The sequence below is a fragment of the Suncus etruscus genome, chromosome 9 (assembly GCF_024139225.1).
Source record: "Suncus etruscus isolate mSunEtr1 chromosome 9, mSunEtr1.pri.cur, whole genome shotgun sequence".
In the NCBI taxonomy this organism is placed as follows: domain Eukaryota; kingdom Metazoa; phylum Chordata; class Mammalia; order Eulipotyphla; family Soricidae; genus Suncus; species Suncus etruscus.
The window spans coordinates 108,779,735-108,804,785 of NC_064856.1; the positions used below are offsets into that span (position 1 = coordinate 108,779,735).

The 25,051-nt window shown below is 58.6% G+C and overlaps 1 protein-coding gene and 1 non-coding gene across 2 annotated transcripts; both read right to left on the reverse strand.

Moving 5' to 3' along the window:
* Positions 1-659: 659 nt before the first annotated feature.
* Positions 660-17,719, reverse strand: ATG2A (autophagy related 2A). Its single transcript, XM_049780974.1, has 41 exons — positions 17,501-17,719; positions 15,909-16,074; positions 15,667-15,822; positions 15,479-15,581; positions 14,989-15,124; positions 14,798-14,896; positions 13,852-13,948; positions 13,598-13,768; positions 13,355-13,504; positions 12,283-12,520; positions 12,056-12,200; positions 11,840-11,932; positions 11,454-11,615; positions 11,129-11,372; positions 10,881-10,977; positions 10,614-10,773; positions 10,330-10,472; positions 10,105-10,244; positions 9,851-10,011; positions 9,488-9,638; positions 9,197-9,399; positions 9,021-9,101; positions 8,821-8,927; positions 8,645-8,737; positions 7,678-7,748; positions 7,474-7,550; positions 6,552-6,722; positions 6,308-6,437; positions 6,017-6,228; positions 5,428-5,636; positions 5,204-5,339; positions 4,316-4,510; positions 3,795-3,896; positions 3,630-3,714; positions 3,426-3,546; positions 3,277-3,349; positions 3,091-3,173; positions 2,848-2,969; positions 2,610-2,764; positions 1,671-1,823; positions 660-1,593 (listed from the first exon to the last, which is right to left on the reverse strand). Exons 1-41 carry the CDS (start codon positions 17,669-17,671, stop codon positions 1,357-1,359), a joined length of 5,799 nt encoding a protein of 1,932 aa, XP_049636931.1. The 5' UTR covers positions 17,672-17,719; the 3' UTR covers positions 660-1,356.
* A 6,500-nt stretch (positions 17,720-24,219) lies between these two features.
* On the reverse strand, positions 24,220-24,327 carry LOC126019701 (U6 spliceosomal RNA). The gene has a single exon (XR_007499329.1). It is a non-coding gene; the product is annotated as a U6 spliceosomal RNA (small nuclear RNA).
* Between the last annotated feature and the right edge of the window lie 724 nt (positions 24,328-25,051).

Sequence of the window (25,051 nt, forward strand, 5' to 3'; positions counted from 1 at the left end):
TTCGAAGTTCGAAGGCCATGGAACTGGACTGTGTCCGGGCGGGTACACTGGGGCGCTCCCAGGAAGCGTGGGCCCAGCCCTTAGCACCCCATTGCCCTATATCTGCTCTGCCCCCTGCCCGGCCCCCTACCGCCTTGGAGCTCAGGGCTCGGGGGCCTTAAGTTCTGTCATGTGCTGCTTCAAACCCCAGAGCAGTTACCCCAAGGCTGCAGATGGCTCTCAGGAAGGTGGGGTGCCCTTAGGAGTCTGTGTCCCTCGTACTCAGCCTCAACTTCCCCAGCACCCCTGGGAACAAGCAGGACAGGGCAAGAGCAGTGCATTTCCCCTCATGTCTGGCCCACTTGGGACCCCTAAGCCAGGCCTGGTCCAGAGCTGGCCGCGCACCCACTGCAGTCCTTCCCAAGCTGGGACCGAGGCTGACATGCAGCTATCACTCCCAGACCCCATTAGAAATGGCAGCCTCCTAAAAGCTCGGGTGAGGCCAGAGCAATAGCACAGTGGTAGGGCATTTGCTTTTGCCTTGCATGGAGCTAGCCAGGGATGGACCTGGGTTTGACTCCTGGCATCCATGTGGTCCCCCAAGCCTGCCAAGAGTAACCCTTGAGCACCGCCGGATGTGGCCCCAAAACCAAAAACCAAAAAAAAAGAGCTCAGGAGCCTTATTTCATTTTCTGTTTTGTTTTGGGGGTGGTTCTGGGGGACCCTGTGGGAGGTTATCATCCCAGGGTCAGTGGGGAGGTACTCTCTGGGAGTAGGGGGGCCTGAGACCCGAGGACCAGGGTCTGAGCCAGCACCCCCAGGTGAGACTGAGTCCCAGGCTGTGCAAGGGGCCCTGGGGACCCCAAGGCCTGAGTCACTCAGTTCAGGGACAGTCGCAGTCTCCTCCATGGGGCAGTCCAGGGTGGGCCTGGACCTTGGGGCCTTGAGAAGGACGGAGAGGATGTGGCGCTCCCTGGTGGCCAAGGTGGGGATTTGGCCGGCATCCAGGTGAATCCAGGCAGGTACAAGGACTGTCCAGTCTGGCGGTGGACAGTTTATTCCACTTCATGCAGAGACTGACCCACTCAGGAGCTTAAAAATAATACATTGAACACCAGTGTCCAGCTTGGCCGCCTTCCAGAGCGTAGACGCTGGGCTGCGGGGGTCCAAGGGTCCTAGAGCCTCTGTCCTGGCACAAGGCAGCAGTGTGGGCCCAGGTGGCGATGGAGGGGGGCTGCGTCCTGGGTCCCGGGCGGAAAAGTGCAGATCGAAACGGGGAGCCCCACCCCGTGGCCGGCAGTGGCAGGCGGGCCGGCTCCTTCCTGGTCCTTGCGATGGGCGGGCAGGTGGGCGCAGTGGATGGGCAGTGCCCGCCGCTCAGTCCTGCGCCTCCTCCGAGCGCCACTTGAGCGCCTGGTCCTTGTGCGCATCGGGCAGGATCTGGTTACGCATCCCCCCGAGCAGGCTGGACGTGGCCTCCGTGGCCAGGATGAGGGGCTTCACCACCGTGGGGGGCAGCTGTCGGATCACGCCGCCCACAGCGCCTGTCAGTCCTTTTTGCTCGTGGCCCCGCGACGCCACATCGCAGATGGTCTGGGCCGTGTCCAGGATGCCCTGAGGAGGAGGTGGCTGAGTGAGTCGGGGCAGGGGGCCTGGATGGGCAGGGGAGGGGGGCAGGAAGCTGGCATTACCTCGCGGACTGTGTCGTAGGCCTTGGCCATGCCCTCCCGGAGGTCAGCGGGCTGCTGGCCCCTTCGCAGCTTCCGCCCCGAGCGCTTGTCCTGCAGGGACCGTGACACGGGGACAGCCGGGGACAGGATGTCATAGACGGTCTCGGCGGTGGCCTGGAAAGCAGGGATGGGGTGCCAGGTGAGGAGAGCTGGTCAGACTCAATGTATCCTGATGGGGCCTCCCAAGGGCCCATCCAGTGCCTCAGCCCATTACTAAGGCACCACCTCAGAGGCAGCTTCCTGCCACACCTGCTTCTGTCCTTGCCAGGCAGTGACTAGAGTCCCCTCAGTTGTCCCCACAGGGCCCGAAGCCCTCCACTCTGTTATTCCCCAGCAACACACCACTCAACTCCTTCCGCCTCAGTCTGTGCTCAGGTCCTGGAAGCTCTGAGCTACTCTTACAGGCAGCCCGCCTGCCCGATGTATCGCTGGGCCAGTGCTCAGGGCCACCTTCAGGGTCCCTGGACTAAGGGCACCTGGCAGGTCTCTGACCCTCAGTTTCATTGTCTGTGAACAGGGCCAGCAGCCCTAGCTGGAGGGCCTTCAGCACTGTGCATGCGTTTGAGGCGTGGGTATTTAATCTCCAGCATCAGTCACAAAAATCACAATCGGGCCGGAGTGACAGCATAGCTGGCAGGGCAGTTGCCTTGTATGCAGCCCGCCTCAGTTCAATTCCCAGCATCCCATATAGTCCCCAGAGCCTGCCAGGAGTGATGTCTGAGCACAGAGCCAGGAGTAACTCCTGAGTGCCGCTGGGTGTGGCCCCAAAACCAAACCAAATCACAACTGACAAGCAGCTGGAGCAGAGATGGATGCAGGGGATGGGGCTGTCTTGGCCTCATGCCTGTCCGGGCCCCCTTCTTGGTGCCACCCCCCAGCTCCCCTAGCCAACGTCCTCACCTGGATGGCCTGCACCAGCCGGTTGCTGAGTTCCAGGGCGGCAGAGGCAGTGGATGAGCCGAAGGAGGCGGCGCCTCGTTGCAGGCCCCGCATGAGCCGTCCGTCCTTGCGGTACTGCTCAATGGGCAGCCACAGTAGGTCCCGGAAGCCCTGGACTGTGTGTGGGTGCTGGTTAGGGGCACCGCCGGCTTGAGCCCCTGAACCCGCCACCCTGGCCCCCCCAAAACCAGAGACTCACAGAGCTGGACGACCGAGTGCATGGGGCCCACCCCGCCCAGCAGGCCAGGCAGCTGGTTCCGACGAATGTCCTGTAGCCACTCGTTGAGCGCATAGCCCAGGACCTTGTCCACGCCCAGCAGCCTGGGGGCGACAGGACAGGGCTGGGGTGGCCTGAACCCCTATGCTCCAGGCCCCAGTGGGGTGTGGTCTGGGTAGGGCTCAGGCTGATGAGGGGCAGTCATGGGGGGTGCAAGGGGCTTACCCGTGGCGGCAACACAGACGCTTCAGCTTCAGCTCCGAGCAATTGAGCTGGGCCAGGCCGATGAGGAGGCCGGCGAAGGTGCCCTGGCAGGAAATGGGGTGCGGTTCCCAAGGTGACCCAGACCCCAGACAGCAGAGTGGGGTCCTGCCCCTCCCCCTGCGGTGGACCCACGCCTTCTGAACATACCACCTGGTCCATGGTGACGTGCTTGCCGTGGTAATCCAGCCAGATGGGAACCTCGGATGTGAAGCGGAACTCCCTGGGGGGGGGGCACAGGTCCGGTTACCTTTGGGTGCCCCTCTAGCTGTCCTCCACCCTGGCGTCCCAGGTCCTACCTGAAGTAGATGGGCTGCTGCTCTGTAGAGGAAGCGCTGGGGGAGGCCTCGTGGGGTCCCGAAGTCTCAGTACCCTCGGGCTGCCCTTCCCTGGAACTGCCCGGCCGGACCTCAGGGTGAGCTGTGGGGGTTGGGGGATGGTGAGGGGTGGGACCAGGCACGCCAGACACAGGGGCCCCCATTCCCTCCAGGGGGGGCTCGTACCTTCAGTGCACATATCCACGGGGACCAGGGGGTTGATGCCGGCCGCCAGGCTGGAGAAGAAATCCCTGAGGAAGAGCAGGGCGTCCTGCGAGGCGAGGGGGCGGGTCGGGTGGAGCTGGAAGCAGGTCGGGGGTTCCCTGGGCTCTGCAACCCCCAGCCCCTCACCTGGTCCACGTTGAGTCGCAGGGGCATCAGCGAGACTCGGAGGCAGCATTCAGGCGCCCCCAGGTTGGTGGTGGGGGCCACGTGCAGTGCCTTGATGGTGAGCTGGGGGCAGAGAGCAGGTTGTTTTCTGGGGTGCTGGTGGGATCTATGGGGGTCTGATCCAGGACCAAAGGTGGTTGGTTCGAATCCCAGTGTCCCACATGGTCTCCCGTGCCTGCCAGTAGCTATTTCTGAGCAGACAGCCAGGAGTAACCCCTGAGCAACGCCGGGTATGGCCCAAAAACAAAACAAAACAAAACAAAACAAAAAAGTGATAACAAAGTAGGGAGGAATTTGCCTTGCACACAGCCAACCCAAGTTTAATGGCTGGCATCCCATATGATCCCAAGCCTGCCAGGAGAAATTCCTGAGTACTGAGACAGGAGTAACCCCTGAATGCCTCCAGGTGTGACCCCCCCCAAAAAAAAAACCATACCCCTTTGTGCTATCCCATGCCCTGTGCCTGCCGCGTGGCACCATACCATGTTAGAGTGTGCCCGCCTCGGCATGCGTTCGCTCGTGTGCAGGTACAGGAACTTGTTGATCTGGGACGTCGCCAGTCGGTCTCGGACCTCGAGTTCCTGAACAATGAACACCTGGCGGGACAGCGGCTGCTCCTCGGGCACCCGGGCCTGGCCAGGGGGCTGTGTGGGGTACACCTCGTGCTGGAAGCTCATCTGTGGGAAGGCTGAGCTGTTGAGGGGCTCCTTCACCACTGACCCTCCCGGCCCACCAAAACCCTCCATCCCTGGCCTTCAGCAGCACCAGGAGACACTGTGCACCCCCCAGGCATGGTTGCGCCCCCTCCCTGGGGCCTGGCGGGCTCATATTCTTCACCTTCCTAGGGGGCCTCAGACAGCTTATGCCTGTCTGCCCACCCACCTGCTCCTCTCAGGGCACAGCCTGGCTCTGCTTGCCCTCCAGAACCTGCTCTGAGGCCAGAGATAGCACAGCGGTAAGGCATTTGCCTTGTATGCGGCCAACACAGGATGAACCCTGGTTCGAATCCCAGCATCCCATCTGATCCCCCGAGCCTGCCAGGAGCGATTTCTGAGCACAGAGCCAAAAGTAACCTCCCCTGAGCGCCGCCGGGTGTGACCCAGAACCCAAAAAACAGAACCTGCCTGGACTCCAAAACTCGACAGCACCTCCGCCCTGCCACCTCCAGGAGTCCAGTCAACCATGGCTGGTTCTGAGGGGCACCCCAAGTCTGCCCGGCAGGAACCCCTTCCTTCAGCCATGCTGTTCCTGAAGTCTCTGATACACCCAGGGCGGTCCACTACTCCCAGACTCTCCCCCCAGAACCTTCCAGATCTAGCGCCCTGAGTGGCCCCAGGCATACCCGCGCTGTGCCCCCACCACGCCCTCACCTTACTGAGCTGAATCTCCATCAGCACATGGTGCTGCCGCCCGCTGCCCCCCTGGGTCCGCCAGAAGTTCTGGGGTCGGTTGGCACCAGAGCTGCGAGAAGGGGAGCCCCGGTGGCCCCCAAGGCCGGCTCTAGTCCTGCGGAGGGACAGACCCAGCTGAGGCCCAAGGCAGCCAGAACCCAGTCCGGGGGGGCGCTGGGGGCCCGCCCCAGTGCCAGGCTCACCTGTGGCTGGGGAGAGGTCCGAAGTCCCGGCCCCCGTAGAGGTGCCAGACCACAGAGACCTCGCGTAGTACCACGCGGGTACTGGGCACTGGGAAGTGGGCAGGTGCCTTCAGCAGGTCAGTGCTGCCCAGAGGCCGTGAGAAGTGTCCTTCCTGCACCACGATGGGGCCGGGCTGTAGCTGGGTGACCGTAGGCTCCCCGTCCCGGGGCTGCAGGGGGCAGGGATGGGGTTGAGACAGTCAACGGTGCTCCAGGCTTCCATCCTACGCCCCAGGATTTTTTCACTGGGGGTAGGGCCACACCCAGCTCTGCTTAGGGCTCAAGGGACAAGGTGGTGTGGGGGATCAAACGGGTTGGCCATGTGCAAGGAAAGTGCCTTGTCCTTTGCACCTCCTCTCCAGCTCTGCACCCCACCTCTGAGGAGCCACAAACCCTGGAATCGGGGGCCCTCTCTGCCCAGGTACCACCTCGAGCAAAATCACACATTCGAGTGGCAGCTGTGCCCATGTCCGGGTGAGTACCCCCCTTGCCTCTACTTCTGGAGAGACCCTCAACTCCTCTGTGCACCCCCGACAGGCCCGTCACTCACTGGGATGCCTAGGCCGGGGGCGTCCAGGATGCAGAACTCATCACTGTCAAGCGTGTCTCCGTCCCCCTCCTCTTCCTTGTCTTCTTCGGGGGCCTCGGAGCAGGACCCCAGGCTGCTAGTGGGGTCTCCGACTGGTGAGGGGGGCGGGGCTCCACTTCGTTCGTCTGGGAATAGGTAGAGGGACACAGGGGAGGCCCGAGGAAGGGAGTCACCTGCAGGAGAGAGGCTGGTGTAGGAAGCCTCCTGTGGCGGGGTCTAGTAACTGTAGCCCAAGCCACCCCCCATCCAAACCTGCAGCAGGCGGGGCTAGGTCCTGCAGGCCACGCTCGGGGTCCAGGAGGGCGTCGGCCAGGTCCCGCTGGTTGATGACAGCCGTCTCCACCGGGGCGCAGGTGGGCAGTGAGGCTGGGCTCTCCGACAGCTGCGGGGGGGGGTGGGTGGGTGTTACACAGTGAGTAATGGGGGCGACCCCTCTTATGTCCCGGCTGCAGGGAGGGAGGTTAGAGCTCCATTGGGCAGTGAGGCCAGGCCTCACCTGTATCTTCTGGCCAGCGATCTCCGTGGGGCTGGGAGGCCGGGGCGGGGGGTGCAGGTCACCCCCACTTGTCACGTACTGCAGGAGGTTGGCCAGAAGCGCGCATGAGTCTGCGCAGCTGTGCACATGGACCACGTTGTTGGAGCAGCGAAGCTCGAACCGGGGCTGGCTCTGCGGGGAAGGGGGATCAGGTAGCCTGGGCCTCCCCAGTCTCCTGGTCTCATGCCTCTGCCTCTGTCGCATGTTTTGTTTTGGAGCCATACCCAGTGGTACTCAGTGGCTACTTCTGGCTATGCACACAGGAAATTATTCTTGGGGGTTGGGGGACCATATGGGATGGATGCCAGGACCAAACCTGGGTCAGCTGTATGCAGACAGACCACCCTCCTTCCTGTGCTATTGCTCTACTACCTTCTCTTTTGTTTTGGTGTCACCCCTGGTTCTGCACTCAGGAATTCCTCCTGATGGGCTTTGGAGAATCATATCAGACACCGGGGATCGAACCCCAGGTTGGTCCCATGTATGGAGGGCAAATGCCCTTCTCCTCCCTGTATTATCGATCCAGCCCGACACCCCGTTTCACAGGGGGAGAAACTGGTGTGGTACCAAAGCTGTGGGCTTCTGAGTGCCGATTTTTTTTTTTTTTTTTGGTTTTTGGGCCACACCCTGTGACGCTCAGGGGTTACTCCTGGCTATGCATTCAGAAGTTGCTCCTGGCTTCTTAGGGGACCATATGGGACACCGGGGGATCGAACCGCGGTCCGTCCTAGGCTAGCGCAGGCAAGGCAGGCACCTTACCTCCAGCGCCACCGCCCGGCCCCCTGAGTGCCGATTTTTCCTTGGCCCCTCTTGGGTGGTTGGGGACTACTCATAGCCTGGTCTGGGGGACCCAAGCCCAGAGGGAAGAGGAGACCCCACTCACCAGCTTGCCCTCAGTGTCCCCCTTCCAGGTTTTGATCACGAGCTCCAGCAGGTCGACATCCAAGACACAGACATAGTCTGAGGTGAGAGCAGGAGGAAAATTTTAGATTGCACAGGGCTACGGCAGTGGGAGACTCTGGGCTTTCTGTGGTTGTAGCTGGCAGGTTTGTGGGTATGTAAGGGGGGGTCCTGGGGCCCGGCCTACCTCGCCGTAGATCCAAGCTCTCTACCTCACACTTGTCAGAAAGGTACAAGGCCGAGTCGTCGAGGATGAACCTGTGGGTCAGGACCAAGGGTCAGAGTTGAACTGCTTGGTCTTCTCTGTTTACAGACCAGAGCTCAGGTACACCCAGGTTCCAGGTACACCATGGTCGAACAGTGATGCCCTGCGCCCCTCATCAGCGGGCATACATAGCCCCCAAGCTGGCTGGTCATGGGTCCCCCTCTGGCTGCCATCAGATTGGTCTTAATCTGACAGCCCCAGTCCATGCCCCTCACGGTCCTTTATGACAGCCATAACATGACCAGGTCCCCCGCCAGCCTGCACCCCCAGTCTGAGCAGCATCCATAAGGCCACACCCTTCTACCAGGTTTCCTGGGGGACACTCCCCCCTCGACCTGGCCTCACTTTGCTACAAGGCAACTGGCTGGAGTCTGGGGTGTTTCCAGCAGGTCTACAAGTTTCTGACTGTTTCTACCACTCTGGACTGGGAACTCCCTCATCCCCTCGCATCCCATGAACAGCCCCAGAAAGAGGAACTCCTTCACTCCTGAACTGGGGTCCAGCACCCCATGTGGACAGAAGGACTCAGAGAGGCCTTCAAGTCCTGAGCAGGCCTGCTTTAGTGGCAGAAGACCCAAGTGTAGTCCAGTAGGGGCACTCAGGGACAGGGTGCTGCTTAGCTGGGCTTCACAAGGAGTAGGGGGAGCACTGGAGGGGAGGACACTGGGGAACACAGGGAAACACCGGAGAACAGAGGAAGCACTGAGGGGGAATGCAGGGGGAGCATAGAGAGGAAAAGTGTAGGGGCACTGGGAAAGGAAGGCAGGGGAGCACTGGGGAGAGGGAAGCAGAGGAGCACTAGGGAAGGAGCACTTGGGACCATGGGGAGAGGCCATCAGGGGAGCACTGGGGAGAGGGTAGCACTGAAGAGCATCTAGAAGTGGCTCACCTGAGCAGGAAGGTCGAAGTGTCCATGACGATGTTGCTAGAGAGGGAGAAGCTCTCGGCGGTGATGAGCACCCGCACAGGGAGATAGAGGGGCCTTGGGACAGTCACGCACAGGTCAGAGTTGGGTGGTTCAGAATGACCCCCCCCCCAGCTGACTCAGGGCGGCCCCACTCCCACCTGTAGTCCACTGCACAGGAAAGCAGGTGCGTGTGGAGCACGGTGATGACCGTAGGGGGTAAGTAGCCCAGAATGGGGTCATCCAGCACATCGAGGAACTCCAGCAGCTTTGGGGGGCAGGAAGGGTGGTGAGGGGGAGCCTCAGCTTTGCATCCCTGCAGTGCCCACCCCACACTCCCTTGCCTGGGCTGAGGCCTCACCTGCGAGTGCCAGGTCTGTCCTGGTAAGGCCGTGCGGTGGCGCAGCGTGGCTCGGTGCAGCCGCAGGGTCACCAGAAACTCCTGGAGGGGGGCAGGACATGGTCAGAGAAGGGTGTGGGCATCTTGAGACGTGGGGGTGGGGGGTTGCGGGTGGGGAGGCCAAGCAGGTGCTGCACCTTGATGTTCTTGTGGGGGTCCAGGTGGATGCGCACGGCTGCGGACAGCATGTTGGGGGCCCGGCCCTGGCCCTTGCGCCCTGCGGCGGCCCCTCGCTCCGTGACACCTTCCTCCGACGGGTAGATGGTGGCGACCAGCGGGGCCGGGGGTGCACGGTTGGGCAGCTCCAGCTGACTGGGCAGCGAGTAATCGTCCACAGCCGCTGGGGAGGGACCTGGTGAGCCCCTGCCGATCCCTCCAAGTTAGGATTCCCCCCCCAGTCCCTGGCAACTGGCCCCCAGCCCTCACACCTCGGTGGTACAGAGCTGCCTTCTCGGCTTCCAGGCAGAAGTAGCCGAGCCCGGGTTGGCCGCGGTACTGGGTGACGCTGAACAGGCTGCCCTGCTCCACGTCCAGCACCAGCTCCCCATGTGTCGCGTCCAGCCGCCTCCCAGACTCATCCTAAGGGGCGGAGGGACACAGTCCGGGCTCAGAGTCTCCCCAGGTGCACCCACAACCTGCCTGCAGCCCTCCAGCACATCAGGCCCTGGGTGCCACCTCCAGTCTGCTGCGGTGGCTATGGGGGAATGATGGTGGAAGGAACCGAGTGGGTGGAGGGACCAGGGGCATGGACAGGTAGAGCCTGTGGGGTGCAGCTGCCTGGGGCCCCTCACCTTGGTCTCGCAGAGTGCAGTGACCCGTCCCTTCAACACCGTCACCAGCGTGGAGAAGGAATTCTGGCAATGAGGGTGCGAACGCTCAGGGGCCGGGGGCTGCGGGATGCTGGGTGCCCTCACGGAGAAGAATTGGGCGTCCTCCTCATCGGAGTCCGAGTCTGTGTGTTCAGAGGAGGGAGCCACATGGGAGAGGGAGCCTGGAGAGGGTGGCCCCACCCCAGCCATCTCGGAGGAGTCCCACGCCCCCATACCCAGCTTGAGGGCCGACTTGCACATTTTGAAGTGGTCGCTCCAGAAACTTGAGGGGTCCTGAGCACCAGGCGGGTGGGCAGGGCGGCGGGGGCTGGGCAGCAGGTCTGGGGGCTCCCACATGAGCAGGTCGTTGTTGATCCTGGTGTGGAAGGACAGGCAGGCGGCCGTGTGGGGAGGGATTCAGGCAGCCCCCCACCTGCTCCCTCTACCCGCCCTGCACCCACCTGTTGTAGAGGCTCTCGTAGACTTCCTTGCTGGGCAGGAAGATGTGGGCGCTGGGCAGCACGACCTCCAGGCTGCAGCGGGACAGGGTGAGCGCCCGGCTCTTGAAGGCCCGCATCTCCTCGGGGTCCCCGGGGATCACCATCTGGGGGGCGGGCGGTCACGCGTCCTCACGGGCCAGTGCTCCAGGCACCCTCATCCCTTCCCAAGAGGGTCTGAGGCCCCAGGAAGGCTGGGGTGGGGGGCGGCCCAGGACCGGGGTACACCTGACCTCTGGGTGACTCACCTCCTCCGTCTCGTACATGGTCCTCTTGGCCGAGAAGGGCGAAGGTTCCGGCTGTTGCAACTCACACGGGCTCTCCGCAGACATTGCCAGCTCCTCGCCCTTCTCCGGGACCGAATCCCACTGCGTGCTGCTGAGCTGGGGGTTCAGGGTCACCACTACCCTGCCGGGGAATAGGCCCGTCACTGGCCTGTGGGCTCGTGGGCTCCGGCCGCCCCCGCCAGCCTCACACCTCCCCATCTTCTCCAACATCACAGGGCTCCCACTTACTGGGGCAGGAAGTACTTGCACCCCGGACTCTTGGGGTCCAGGGCTTTGGAGGCACGTAGGCAGGGTACGGGGGGCTTGTCTGCTTCCTCATAGGTACCTGAAGCAAAGGGGGACTGTTCTGTCTTCTCTCCCCATCTCCTCTCCACCCCATGCCTCCTCGAGAACCCCGACTGTCTCCTTGCTTGTCATCAGAGCCCGTGAGCCCAGCCAAGCCCACCCGTCCAAAGTGACCCCCTGGCAAGTCTCACCGTGCAGGTCAGAACAGGTGATCTCCAGGCGGGTGGGGGCCGGGGGCCCAGGCCCACTGCTCAGCTCTGAGCGGAACTGGGGCTCACTCAGTTCCAGCCGCAACTGCTCAGCCCGATAGGTGGCCCCTGCCCAGGGGTCCCGCTCGGGCCGCAAGTCCGCGATGGGGAAGCGCAAGCATAGCGTGGCCTTGGGGGCGGAGAGGCGCACCACAGTCTGCTGCTCGGGGACGGGTGGGGTCTCGGTCTGGGGGGTGGACAAGGGGCATCAGAGCTACCCTGGGCTTCTGCTGTCCCCTCCCCGCCCAGTCCCGGAGGGGCACCTCACCAGCAGGCCAGTTGGGGGGGGCTCTGGGGGGGAGACGCTGGCCTGGCGCAGCAGGAAGGAGAGCCGGTGCAGGGCCCCCAGTTCCAAGTCCGCCTGGAAAGGGGCCAGGTCCAGGGCCAGTTCCGAGTGGCAGCGGCAGGCCACAGGGCGCTGGGGGCGGCTCTGAGGGTGAGGGGGTTCAGGTCAGGGGAAAGTACTTGAGTAGGGGCCCCAAGAGAGAAGTGGGAAGCCCTCCTCTCCTACAGCTCAGAGCTGGACCTGTCCACACCCTACCCTGAGGAACCAGGCTGACCACACTAGGCTGAGCAGGGGAAAGCAGGGCAGGTGTGGGGACCTGGATAGGTAGAGAGCTGTGGCAGGGGCAGGACCCCAAGGACTGGCGATACCTTGGACACACGCCGCAGCGTCTGTGTGTGGCGAAGGTGGGCACAGGGCCGGGCAGAGGCCTGGGAGCCCGTCCTGCTGGGGAAGCTCAGGATCTGTGGGGGATGCAGAGCAGAAGTCACGGTAAGGCCAGTCCCCATGGGCACGGCCCGCTGGAGACCTGTCCTGCCCACCATGCCACCCCTCCCACCCCCCCAACCCCCTCGCACGGCCCACACCTCAGTGTACTCAGGCTCCCGGGCACCCCGGGGCCACAGACACTCCAAAACCTCCAGCTGCCCAAAGTGCACGTCGGAGCTGGTGGTGCGCCGGCCCCGGCCAGTCCGCAGCTCCCAGGACAGCTGCACAGCTGTGCCTGTCAGCCTGCAGGGGAGATGCGGGTATCAGAGAGGGACTGGGAGCCAGGGTGGAGGGGTTCTGCTCAGCCCCGGGCTCAGGCTGATACCGAAAGTGGCTGTGGGGACAGGCCTTCTGGAAGCGCGGGCGGAGATGGTGGAAGTCCCGGGAGCCGAAGGGCCCATCCTTGGCGGCTTCGAACTCAGCAAAAAAGTGCGTGGCGAGGTCCATGGGACCGGAAGCTGGGGCGGCAGTCTGGAGCAAGGTCAAGGTCACGCCCCCCAAGGTCATCTTTAGCAGCGAGTCAGGGCGAAGGGTGTCTGGGAGAGGTGCGGGAGCCATCTTGCCTGTCGGGGTTGGGGAGGTGGGGGACACAGGCTTTAGTAGGGTCAGACACCAAGCTGGGGGGCTGGGAAGGCCTGTCCCACCAGGGTGATGTATCTAGGTAGGGGAGATGGGGCTACTTAGGCTCTCCCTCAGAAACCATCTTCCTACGCGGACCCCTCTCCTGGGAGTAGAAGAGATGCACAGAGCTCAGCTGGGCCTATGCCACCACTCTGGATAGACACGAAGAAAAATGTCCAAAGAGAGCTGGCACCACGGCACGGCAGGCTAAACTCTGGCTTTGCACCATCCAGGCCCTGCATGGTCCCCTGGCATGGAGGCACTAAGGCAGGAGAAGCCCCTGAGCGCTGGGCTTAGCCCTCCCAATCCAAAACAAACAGAAGAGGGGCCAGAGATAGGAGCTATAGTACAGTGGTAAGGCATCCCACATGGTCTTACTCATAGCCCTACTAGTTCTTTTTGTTTTTTATTTTTTGTTTTGTTTTGGGGCCACATCCAGTGACACTCAGGGTTACTCCTGGCTCTGCACTCAGAAATGCTCTTTGGCAGGCTAGGTATGCTGGGAAATCAAACTGGGGTTGTCTGGTGTTGGCCATATGTGCAAAGCAAACACCCTACAAACGCCCTACAGCTATACTATCCCTCAGGTCCCCTGCCAGGAGTAATCCCTGAACACTGCTGGGTGTGGCCCAAAATATAAACAAATAAAAACAAAAACAGAGAAGCAGAAAACCAACCAAACAGGGTAGCTGAATCGCAAGATCTCTGGGCACAGTGCTAGGCCCAAACTGTCTCATCTTGGGCCACCGCTACCAGGGAGGCCCTCTGGTGCTTACCAATGGGGCGACCCTGGGTGGAGAGGCGGCGGGCGCTGATGTCGCTGTGCATGGAGGAGGCGAGGTCCACGTCGGTGAGGGACAGCTCAGACATGGCCGACATGGCTGACATGGCGCTGCTCGTGAGACCCGCCATGGAGAAGAAGAGGTCTGTGGGCCAGGCCGGGATGTCAGGGCACAGCTGAAGGGCTGCCCACCCCCCCCCCCCCCGAGAGCCCCCACTAAGTGCCAGGGTGCACTCACCCCCGCCAGTGCTGTCCAGGCTGACCAGGGGGTTGGCAAGGGGGTCCGGGCTGATTCCCTCGGCCCCAGGCCCCCCCTGTAGCTGCTGGTTCAGGTCTTGCTCGATCAGCCACAGATCTTCGGCCTCCAGCGGGCGGCTTTTGTTCAGTTTGTCGGCCAGGCTCGAGCTGTCTGTGGGGAGACCCCCTCCTCCTGTGTGGGTCCCCTGGTCAAGGCCCCCTGGCTCCCTCCCCCCTTCCTGGAAGGTGTCTCACCTGGGAAGTTCATGGCACCAAGCAGCTCCTGCAGCTGCTGCAACTGCTGGGGGGTGAGAAGAAGGTGCAGCGAGCCCAGCTGTCCAGCCACCTCCAGCTGGGGAGAAAGCAGAAGTAGAATGGGGTTCAGTTGCCTCTTGGATAATTTTTTGATTTTGTTTCTGAGCCACACCCGGCCGCGCTCAGGGGTTACTCCTGGCTTTGCACTCAGAAATTGTTCCTGGCAGGCTCCAGGGACCAAGCATATAGGATGCCGGGGATTGAATTCGGGTCAGCCTTGTGCAAGCAAATGCCTTTCCCACTGCGCTATTGCTCCAGCTCTGAGCCAGCTCCTTTTTTCCGGGAGGGCAGCTCTAAGTGGTACAAGAGGGGGCCACACCCTGAAGCACCATTCTGAACCCAGGACTGAGTATGCCATGGAATAAAAACATCCATCCCACCTGTGCCCTTTCTCTCTGCATTTCCATTTTGGGGGGTTATACCTGGCAGACATGAGCATGAGGTAGCCTTGGGGCTACCTCCCTAATGCCCCTCTATGACCCCCTCCTGGGAGCCATTGGCCTTCACTCAAGAAGGCAGGCAATGGACTGAAGCAATAGCACAGTGCGGAGGGCGTTTGCCTTGCATTCGGCCGACCCAGGTTCCATCCCTGGCATCCCATATGATTCCCAGAGCCTGCCAGGAGTGTAGATCTAGGAGTAACCCTAAGCACTGCCAGGTGTGGCCAAAACCAAAAAAAAAAAAGGGGGGGGCAAAGCTGTGACTAGTCAGTTGGGTGACCCTGGCCATAGCCTAAACTTTCTGAGCCTCAGTTTCTTTAGTGGCTGAGGAGGCAGAAAGTGCCCCATCAAAGCCTAGCCTTACCCCTACACAGGTCTTGTCCTGGACAAGATAAAGGTCACTGGAAAAGACTTGAAGATGGGGGGGATACAACCCAGGGACCCACCTTGGGACCTGGGAAGGCCTCATTCTGCTTCAGTTTTACCGTCAGCTCCATGTACCCCGAGCAGCTGCCAATCTGCAAGGGGGGTGCTGGGGGTTCTTCCTAGAAGGGGTTCAGAGAGGAGCTCAGAGATTGCGAGACAGAGCGGAATGGGATGGGGCGGGGGTCAGAGGGCAGTGACAGAAGGGACACACCTGCGTCGGGAGCTCCTCGAAGTGCAGACGAACCCCAGCCAGCTGCAGCATCTTGTGGAGGAAGGCGGGTGGCTGGTGCACATCCACGGGGGGCGCCTGCCCGGGGTCCCGCACCGCCTCATCACAGTACTCCAGTCTGGGGGGCACAGGGTCAGCTCAGGGCCTGGGCATTCTGGCCCGAACCTGCCACGGCTGCAGCGCTGCCCCCTGACTGCCAGGCTCACCCAAACTCTCTGGGTATGAGAACCATCCCCATCCTGAGTGGACTTTACCAGGCCCCTGGATGACCCCATTTCCACCCCCAAGGCCACTGCCTAGATGTTTACAGACACAACAATTCAACCTCTTCAGGGGCTGACTTGCAACACCCAGACTCGAGGAATTGCCCTGACACTTCCCAGTAATCCTAGCTGGGTGGGGGGCCTATTAGGTGCAGCCAGCTGCCCCCTACCACTTTCCCCTGCCAGCCCCCCAGCTGGCTCACCCCTACCTTTGCACATGGATTTCCAGGGCCATGCCGTGCTCCCCATCCCCGGACAGGTGCTCCACCCTGACCACGGAGTCCAGAAAAGTCACCTTGATTCTGCGCAGCACTGTGGGTGTTGAGGGAGAGAGGGAGAGTGTGTCATTAGGCTGTCTGGCCGTGCTGGGGGCCCATAGGATGCCGGGGACACGCACCAGTCTCGATGGTCTGGGCAAACATCTCCAGACCCTCCAGGGGCTGTGGCGGTTCCGAGGGCTCGGGCGGCCCATCCCGTAGACACTCCTGGGCCAGCTGCATGCTGGTGGTCATGCGGGAGGCCGTGGTACTCTGCCAGTCAGCTCCCCCGGGGACTGCATGACAAGGAGGGGATCTCAGGATGGTGATGGTGGGGGATGGCTGATCCACCCCATGCCAGCACCCCTTGCCCTGCCCTCACCGGGGCTGGCGCGGCGGGGCTGCAGGGTGAGCTGCAGGCCGGACACTTGCACGGTGCAGTGGTCCGTGAGCAGCGCGGCCCAGGGCACTGCCACCTCGATGCTGCCCACGAAGCCTTCCACCAGCTCCAGGGGCGACTCCACAGACTCCAGCACCTCGTTCACTGACTGGACAAAGAGGAGGGGAGTGGAGAGGGGAGACTGGTGTAGGAGTCCCCAGCTCAGGGATGCGATCCACCACCACCACCCCCACTGGGCCAGCTCTAGCAACCCCCCACCCCAATGGACTGGATTTGCAGCCTGAGGAGGAGAGAGTGGTGGGAAGAGAAGCAGAAACAGGTGGCACAGGCCAGGAAGAAGGATACAGCACCCCACATTTGCTCATCAGGGACAGCATCAGAGAGAGCCAGAGCTTCAGGGGATGTCCCTGAAGCCCAAACACTCAGGCATGCTGTCCCATTGAGGCCCAATGCTGTACCCCAGTTTCAAAGGGAACATTCACCCCATGGGCCTCTGGGTGCCTCTGGGTGGAACCCCAGGGGCAGCTAGAGTGGCTGTGAACAGGCTCAGGCAGAGTCTGGAGGTGCAGAGGGGGAAACTGAGGCCTTGGAGGGTCTACAGCCCATGGCGTTGAGTGCAGGGGGTGGACGGCCATGTAAGTGTGAAGTCAGACAAGAGGCCACTGACCACCTGTTAAAAACCAGGCCGACCTGTCAAGCCAAAGGCCTTCTCTGCTGGCCAGGTTACAGGGGTGCCAGGACAGGCCGGGCCTGGCACACTCCGGGGAGGGCTGAGCCCTGACCAGACCTGCGGGGCCTCCAATTGGTGGCTCCTCTGCAACTCCCCAGGTCAGCTGAGCCTGTGAGTCACCGCCCCTCAACGCCCCCAACCCCAGCGGGGAGGGGGACCCAGACCCTCCAGCAGCCTCAGTCTCCCAGCCCTGGGGAGGGATGAAATTGGGGTTGCTCCTCCCATCCCTGACTGCCTATTGCCTCTGGGGCAGAGGGGCTGGCTGTCTCCTACCTGGAGGGGGAGTCGTTGGGGGTGGTCTCCCCAGGCTGAACCCCAAGTCCCCGCCCCGCCGGCCCCGCCCCCCGAAGCAGGAAGTCTTGCCGCGCGAGTGTAGACAGCCCAGCTCGGCTGGGGCGCTGACGCGGTTGTTGACATCCACGTCCGGAGGCGAACCCCGGAGGCGAACCCCGCCCGTGCAGGCCGGGAGGTCGCGGCTCCTTCCCCGCAGGTGCCTCCAAGGGGTTCCGGGCCGAGGCACCCCAGTCTCAAAGGCTCACCCAGGCCAGGCCAGGCCAGGGGCCGGATCCTGGCGCTCCCAGGGACAGGTGACAACCGGCCCGGCCTGCCTCAGTTTCCCCATGGAGACCCAGGAGGCCGATCAGGGTCTGTTCCCACCCAGCCCCAGGCAAGATCAGTCCCAGCAGCAAAGTTGGGGTTCCCCCCAGCAGCAACCTCCAGGCCAGGCCAGGCCAAGATCGTCCCCCTCTCCTTCTTTTTCTCCCCCCGCCCCAGCTCGCTCCACCGTACTTCCCCACCCGGGATTCGATCGCTGGAGCGCCGGAGCCGGGATTCGAACCCTCACCCAGTTCTCCAAGTGGATGTCCCGCAGGACGACGCTGCCCTTGTACAGGTCGAGGCTCAGCTGCTCCAGGCTCAGCTGCTCCTGGAAGAAGTGGCCCAAGTAATGGTGCAGCAGGTAGCGGCAGACGCGCTCCTTCACGCAGTTGGACCACGGCCACAGCCATCGTGACATGTCGGGGACCCGCCGGGCCTGGGCCTCCGCCTGCCGCCGCCGCTCTCGGCCCGGCTGGCGCTGAGCACTGGAGCCCCCCGGCTTGGCCCGCCGCTGCTCGCCGCGCCAGGCCACGCCCCCTGACTAGGGCACGCCCCAAGCGCGATCTCATTGGTCGGCTCTGGGGACGGGTTCTGCTGATTGGTCGTGGTGGGCGGGACCTAAGGGCGCGAAAAAGGGACCGGGCTCTCGGCGGCAACTAGAGCGCCCTAGCCGGATCTGCGCATGCGTACAAATTTGGAGTGGGCGGGACCTTTCACCTCGCGCCGCCCGGCTCTGCCCGGAGCTGTTGTCAGCGCGGCGCTAGAATGCGCATGCTCAGCCGGTGGAGGGCGTTCAGGAGGATTTAAAGGGACAGTGTCCCAGCCAACTATCCTAGGAAGCTAGTTTGCTTCCCCTGCAGGGGTCTTCAAACTAAGGCCCGCGGGCCACGTATTGTATTTATTCCCATTTTGTTTCTTCACTTCTAAATAATATATATGCAGTGTGCATAGAAATTTGTTCATAATTTTTGTTTTTACTATAATCTGGCCCTCCAACAGTCTAAAGGACAGTGAACTGGCCCCCTGTTTAAAAAGTTTGAGGACCCCTGCTAGAGGGATAAAGAGAGTTTGGAGATCTGCCACTCCTCAGCTGAGGAAGCAAGCAAGGGAGTAGATATTTGCATAGACACTTTCCCTAGTTTTAACTGTTTGCATGATTAAAAAGTCACCCTACAGCTACAGATTGCTATCTTCATTTGATAGATAAGAAAATCTATTTGCAAACCGCTATAGGGCAGCCAACATCAAGGTCTTCAGCACCCCAGACCTGGAATTCTGAATCAAAGAGCGAAGCCTCCCTTCTTTCTCAGGCCCCTCAGGCCTCAGGCCCTTTCCTGAAACAATCACAGTAGTTCTCCTATCTCTAAGCTGGAAACTTGTAATAAATGGATTCTAACTTCCCCTGGGCTCTGTTGTTTTGGTGCAGACTTAAGAGGAAGGATTTTTTGCATCTTTATTTTATTTATTTATTTGGTTTTTGGGTCACACCCAATAGCCCCAGTAGTGCTAAGGGGTTACTCCTGGCTATGCGCTAAGAAATCCGCTTAGAAATCGCTTCAGGCAAGCTCAGATCATACTGGATACTGGGGATCAAACTCTGGTCGGTCTTGGGTTGGTCGCTTGCAAGGCAAATGCCCTACCACTGTGCCATAGCTCTGGCCCTGAGTTTCGTATTTTTAGATCATTGAAAATAAAATAACAAGATAGTAATGGGGAAGAGCAGAGGCGCTTGCCTTACACTTGGATGACTTGAGTTCAATCCCTAGCACCACACACACACACAGTGGCCCTCCTCAGCGCAACTTGGAGTGGCCCCCACTTAAAACAAATGAATAACAAATGATGAATATGGCTATGATCACGCCTACGCATCATAATATCTGTGAATTCACTTTCCATAAATCAAGCTACCGCTGAACCCCTGAATCCTAGGCCCGTGCAGCTGTGGCTGTTGTGCTCCAGCTGCAGAGTGATCTGGGGAACCAGCCAGTCTAATCCAACCTGGCCACACCCCTGTGACCCTGAATGAGGAAGACCCACTTTTTTTTTTTTTTTTTTTTTGGGCCACACCCGGTTGACGCTCAGGGGTTACTCCTGGCTATGTGCTCAGAAATCGCCCCTGGCTTGGGGGGGACCATATGGGACGCTGGGGGATCGAACCACGGTCCTTCCTTGGCTAGCGCTTGCAAGGCAGACACCTTACCTCCAGCGCCACCTACCCGGCCCCAAGACCCACTTTCTATTCCAGGAAGCTGCAAGTAGGTGGCCCCTCCAGAAATGCCAGTAAAGTGCAACCCAGCTTGGTTAGAGCCAGGCGCTGTGGTGTCCATCGGGGGTTCAGTCATTGCCATGAAGAACAGACAATAAGTCTCTCGAAAAGACTGTTGAGGCTGAAGTGTGTATTCCATGTGCAGGAGCACTCGAATCATGATTCCCAAGCTGGTACGATCCCCTGTGCTTTTACAATCACCACAATTAAAAAAAGGGGGGCCCCCGGAGATATAGCATGGAGGTAGGGTGTTAGCCTTGCATGCAGAAGGACAGTGGTTCGAATCCTGGCATCCCATATGGTCCCCCAAACATGCCAGGAGTGATTTCTGAGCATAGAGCCAGGAGAAACCCCTGAGCGCTGCCGGGTGTGACCCAAAAAAACAAAAAAAAGTGGGGGGGCCAGAGTGATAACACAGTGGTAAGGCATTTGCCTGTACAAGGCCAACACAGGTTTCAAATCCGAGCATTTCATACGGTCTCCCGAGTCTGCCAGGAGCGACTTCTGAGTGCAGAGCCAGGAATAACCTCTGAGAACTGCCAGGTGTGACCCAAAAACCAAAAAGAAAAAGAAAAATTAAAAAAAGAACACAAACATCAGGAATTGAACTCATATGATGCCCTGGGCCTATTACCGCTTCTACTCTTTGCCATGTGCTCAGGAGTGAAGCACTAACAATATTTCCATTTTGGGGGCCGGAGAAATAGCCTGGAGGTAAGGCTTTTGCCTTGCATGCAGAAGGTCGGTGGTTCTGGGCCCGGAGAGATAGCACAGCGGTGTTTGCCTTGCAAGCAGCCAATCCAGGACCAAAGGTGGTTGGTTCGAATCCCGGTGTCCCATATGGTCCCCCGTGCCTGCCAGGAGCTATTTCTGAGCAGACAGCCAGGAGTAACCCCTGAGCACTGCCGGGTGTGGCCCAAAAACCAAAAAAAAAAAAAAAAAGAAGGTCGGTGGTTCAAATCCTGGCATCCCATATGGTCCACTGACCCTGCCAGGAGTGATTTCTGAGCACAGAGCCAGGAGTAACCCCTGAGTACTGCCGGGTGTGACCCAAAAAAACAAAACAAAACAAAATTCCCATTTTGCAGAAGAGGAAAACTGAGGTTGGCTCTGAATCTACAGGCCTGATGAGCAGGCAGCCTCCTCCCAGGGGCAGTGGACATGGTAGGGCCTGGTCTGAACTCTAGGAAAAGGGGTCCAATCTTACACTGTCTTCCCCTGCAGTGGGAATGGGGTGTAAAAGTTGGGAAACACTTAGGAAGCCCCTCTTATGTGGCTACTTCCTAGGTGGGTTTCTCTCGAACAAGGCTGCACCCACATGTCCCCACATGCACCCACATGCTGAGGCCACCTGTGTCTCATAAGTGGGTGCTGCTAGAGCCATAGTGCAGTGTGGAAGGCTCTTTCCTACTTTGCATGCAGCTGGTCTCCCCAGCACCGTCATTGTTCCTCAGAGCCCCACCAAGAGTGGTCCCTCACCACAGAGCTAGGAGTAAATCCTAAAGACCATTAGATATGACCAAACAAGGGGCCGGGCGGTGGCGCTAGAGGTAAGGTGCCTGCCTTGCCTGCGCTAGCATAGGACGGACAGCGGTTCGATCCCCCGGCGTCCCATATGGTCCCCCAAGCCAGGAGCGACTTCTGAGCACATAACCAGGAGTAATCCCTGAGCGTCAAATGGTGTGGCCCAAAAACCAAAAAAAAAAAAAAGATATGACCAAACAAAAAAACAAAAACAAAAACAAAAACTGGGGACCAAAGAGTTAGCATGGAGGTAGGGCATTTCCCTTGCATGCAGAAGGATGGTGGTTCGAAACCCAGCATCCCATATGGTCCACCAAGCCTGCCAGGAGCGATTTCTGAGCATTAAGCCAGGAGTAACCCCTGAATGATGCTGGGTGTGACCCAAAACCCAAAAAACAAAACAAAACAAAAACTTAAGTTGGGAGTGTCTAGCCAAAGCCCTACTCCTACTGTAGCCTGGAGACTATCGCCCCCAACATGGTGTGGGCCTCTGGAGGTTCTAAGGGCAGAGGTAAAACTGGGAAAGGTGCTTTGCGTTTGAGAGTGGCCTTTGCAACCTGAGATTCAGGACTCTACTCTTTTTTTTTTTTTTTTTTTTTTTTTTTTGGTTTTTTGGGGCCACACCCGTTTGACGCTCAGGGGTTACTCCTGGCTATGTGCTCAGAAATCGCCCCTGGCTTGGGGGGACCATATGGGACGCCGGGGGATCGAACCGCGGTCCGTTCCTTGGCTAGCGCTTGTAAGGCAGACACCTTACCTCTAGCGCCACCTTCCCGGCCCCAGGACTCTACTCTTGATCAAACAGTAGAACAAATGCCCAGGTTATGGGGGTCATGGTGGGTGGGGGCAGGAGCTTCCTCTGGACAGCTAGACCCCAGTTGAAATAGAACTAGGGGGCCCGGAGATATAGCACAGCGGTGTTTGCCTTGCAAGCAGCCGATCCAGGACCTAAGGTGGTTGGTTCGAATCCCGGTGTCCCATATGGTCCCCCGTGCCTGCCAGGAGCTATTTCTGAGCAGACAGCCAGGAGTAACCCCTGAGCACCGCCGGGAGTGCCCCCCCCAAAAAAAAGAAAATAGGGGCTGGAGAGATAGCATGAAGGTAAGGCGTTTGCCTTTCATGCAAGAGGTCATCGGTTCGAATCCCAGCGTCCCATATGGTCCCCCGTGCCTGCCAGGAGCAATTTCTGAGCATGGAGCCAGGAGTAACCTCTGAGCACTGCCGGGTGTGACCCAAAAACCACAAAAAAAAAAAAAAAAAAAAAAAAAAAAAGAAAATAGAACTAGGAGGGCTGGAGAGATAGCCTGGAGGTAGGGCATTTGCCTTGCATGCAGAAGGACAGTGGTTCGAATATGGGCATCCCATATGGTCCCCTGAGCCTGCCAGGAGCTATTTCTGAGCATAGAGTCAGGAGTAACCTCTGACACTGCTGGGTGGAACCCAAAAACCAAAAACCAAAAAAAAAAAGAAAAAGAAAAGAAGGAAGGAAGGAAGGAGAGAGAGAGAGAGGGAGGGAGGGAGGGAGGGAGGAAGGGAAGAAGGAAGAAGGAAGGAAGGAAGGAAGGAAGGAAGGAAGGAAGGGAAGGAAGGAAGGAAGAGAAGGAAGGAAGGAAGGAAGGAAGGAAGGAAGGGAGAGAGAGAAAGGAAGAAAGAAAGAAAGAAAGAAAGAAAAGAAAGAAGAAAGAAAGAAAGAAAAGAAAGAAAGAAAGAAAGAAAGAAGAAAGAAAGAAAGAAAGAAAGAAAGAAAGAAAGAAAGAAAGAAAGAAAGAAAGAAAGAAAGAAAGAAAGAAAGAAAGGAAAGAAAGAAAGAAAGAAAGAAAGAAAGGAAAGAAAGAAAGAAAGAAAGAAAGAGAAAATAGAGCTAGGATTTGCTCAAGAAAATAGTGCTGGGGCCCGGAGAGATAGTACAGCGGCGTTTGCCTTGCAAGCAGCCGATCAAGGACCAAAGGTGGTTGGTTCGAATCCCGGCATCCCATATGGTCCCCCGTGCCTGCCAGGAGCTTTTTTTTTTTTTTTTTTTTTTTTTTCCGGTTTTTGGGCCACACCCGGCGATGCTCAGGGGTTACTCCTGGCTGTCTGCTCAGAAATGTCTGCTATTTCTGAGCAGACAGCCAGTAGTAATCCCTGAGCACCGCCGGGTGTGACCCAGAAACTAAATAAATAAATAAATAAATAAATAAATAAATAAATAAATAAATAAATAAATAAATAAAAATAGTGCTCTAGGGGCCGGAGAGATAGCACAGCGGTAGGGTATTATTTCCCTTGCAAGCAGGCAGTTCCAGGACGAATGGTGGTTTGATCCCGGCATCTCATATGCCCCCCATGTCTGACAGGAGCAATCTCTGAGCACAGAGCCAGGAGTAACCCCTGAGCAATGCCGGGTGTGACCCAAACAAAACAAAACAAAACAAAAAAGTGTTCTAGACCTCAAGGTGGGTGGGAGAGGGGCTGGATTTCTACACCCCTTTTTAGGGCCCCCTTGAAATACCTCTTGGGAAGGAATTCTGGGAACAGTGGCCTTAGGTTGGGGGCTCCGGAGGACCTGGGCTTTTTCTTGTGTTAGCCAGGAAAAGGTACTGACTGCATCATCTTTGGGGTGGGATGTTGGGCCACACCCAGCAGCACTCAGGAGTTACTCCTGGCTCTGTGCTCAGAAATCGCCCCTGGCAGGCTCAGGGGATCATATGGGATGCCAAAGATCAAACCTGGGTCCATCCCGGGTCAGCCACATGCAAGGCAAACGCCCTACCAATGTGCTATATCTCTGGCCCCTTGACTGCACCATTTTTTTTTTTTTTTTTTTTGGTTTTGGGTCACACCCGGCGGTGCTCAGGGGTTACTCCTGGCTGTCTGCTCAGAATTAGCTCCTGGCAGGCACGGGGGACCATATGGGACACCGGGATTCGAACCAACCACCTTTGGTCCTGGATCGGCTGCTTGCAAGGCAAACGCCACTGTGCTATCTCTCCGGGCCCGACTGCACCATCTTAGCCACTTGTCTGTGTTCAGTTCTTAGAAGAACTAGAACTTTCTGTTCTTGTGACTTCAGGACTTTTCATGTTACAAAATAAAAAGTCACGCTTTCAAGGACACCCCCAGAATACGACAGTAGGTGGGTAAATGTTATCTTTTATTTGTTTTTTTGATATTTTTTTACATGAAGGCCATTTAAAAATATGGAACGCTTCACAAATTTGCGTTGTCATCCTTGCACAGGGGCCATGCTAATCTTCTCTGTATCGTTCCAATTTTAGTATATGTGCTGCAGAAGCGAGCACTTGGTTGGGTTTTTGTTTGTTTGTTTTGGACTATATCCAGTGATGCACTCAAGAATTACTCTTGGTAGATCCTGGGGGATTATATGGATTGCTGGGGATGGAACCTGGATCAATGACATGCAAGGCAAAGGCCCTACCCACTAATCTTTATCTCTGGCCCCTTGTTTGTTTTTTGTTTTATTTTTTGGGTCACACCCGATGATGCTCAGGGATTACTTCTGGCTATGCGCTCAGAAATTGCTCCTGGCTTGGGGACCATTTGGGACACTGGGGGATGGAACTGTGATCCGTCCTAGGCTAACATGAACAAGGCAGATGCCTTACTGCTCCACACCACTGCTCTGGCCAACTGGTTTTATTTTGTTTTGTTTTGTTTGTTTGTTTTTGGGTCACACCTGGGGCGCTCAGGGGTTTCTCCTGGCTCTACGCTCAGATATCGCTCCTGGCAGACTCAGGGGACCATATGGGATGCCGGGATTCGAACCACCATCCTTCTGCATGCAAGGCAAACGCCTTACCTCCATGTTATCTTTCAGGCCCCCTGTTTGTTTTTAATACCTAGTGCTGTTCAGGGGTTATTCTTGGTTCTGTGCTCAGTGATCACTCCTCCCGGTGGGCGGTTGGTTGATAGGATATGATATGATATGATGGGGATTGTACTCTCCAGCCCCAGTAATCTTATTTTGATTATGACGATTTAAAAAGAAAAGACTTGGAGGTCAGA

What these genes read in the sequence shown, in the direction of transcription:
- ATG2A (XM_049780974.1), bottom strand. Translation starts at nt 17,671, where the DNA reads ATGTCACGATGGCTGTGGCCGTGGTCCAACTGCGTGAAGGAGCGCGTC. An exon ending in TCGAGGAGCTCCCGACGCAG is followed by an intron (nt 14,897 to 14,988) that starts GTGTGTCCCTTC and finishes AACCCCTTCTAG; the next exon opens with GAAGAACCCCCAGCACCCCC. An exon ending in TGCAAGTACTTCCTGCCCCA is followed by an intron (nt 10,774 to 10,880) that starts GTAAGTGGGAGC and finishes ATTCCCCGGCAG; the next exon opens with GGTAGTGGTGACCCTGAACC.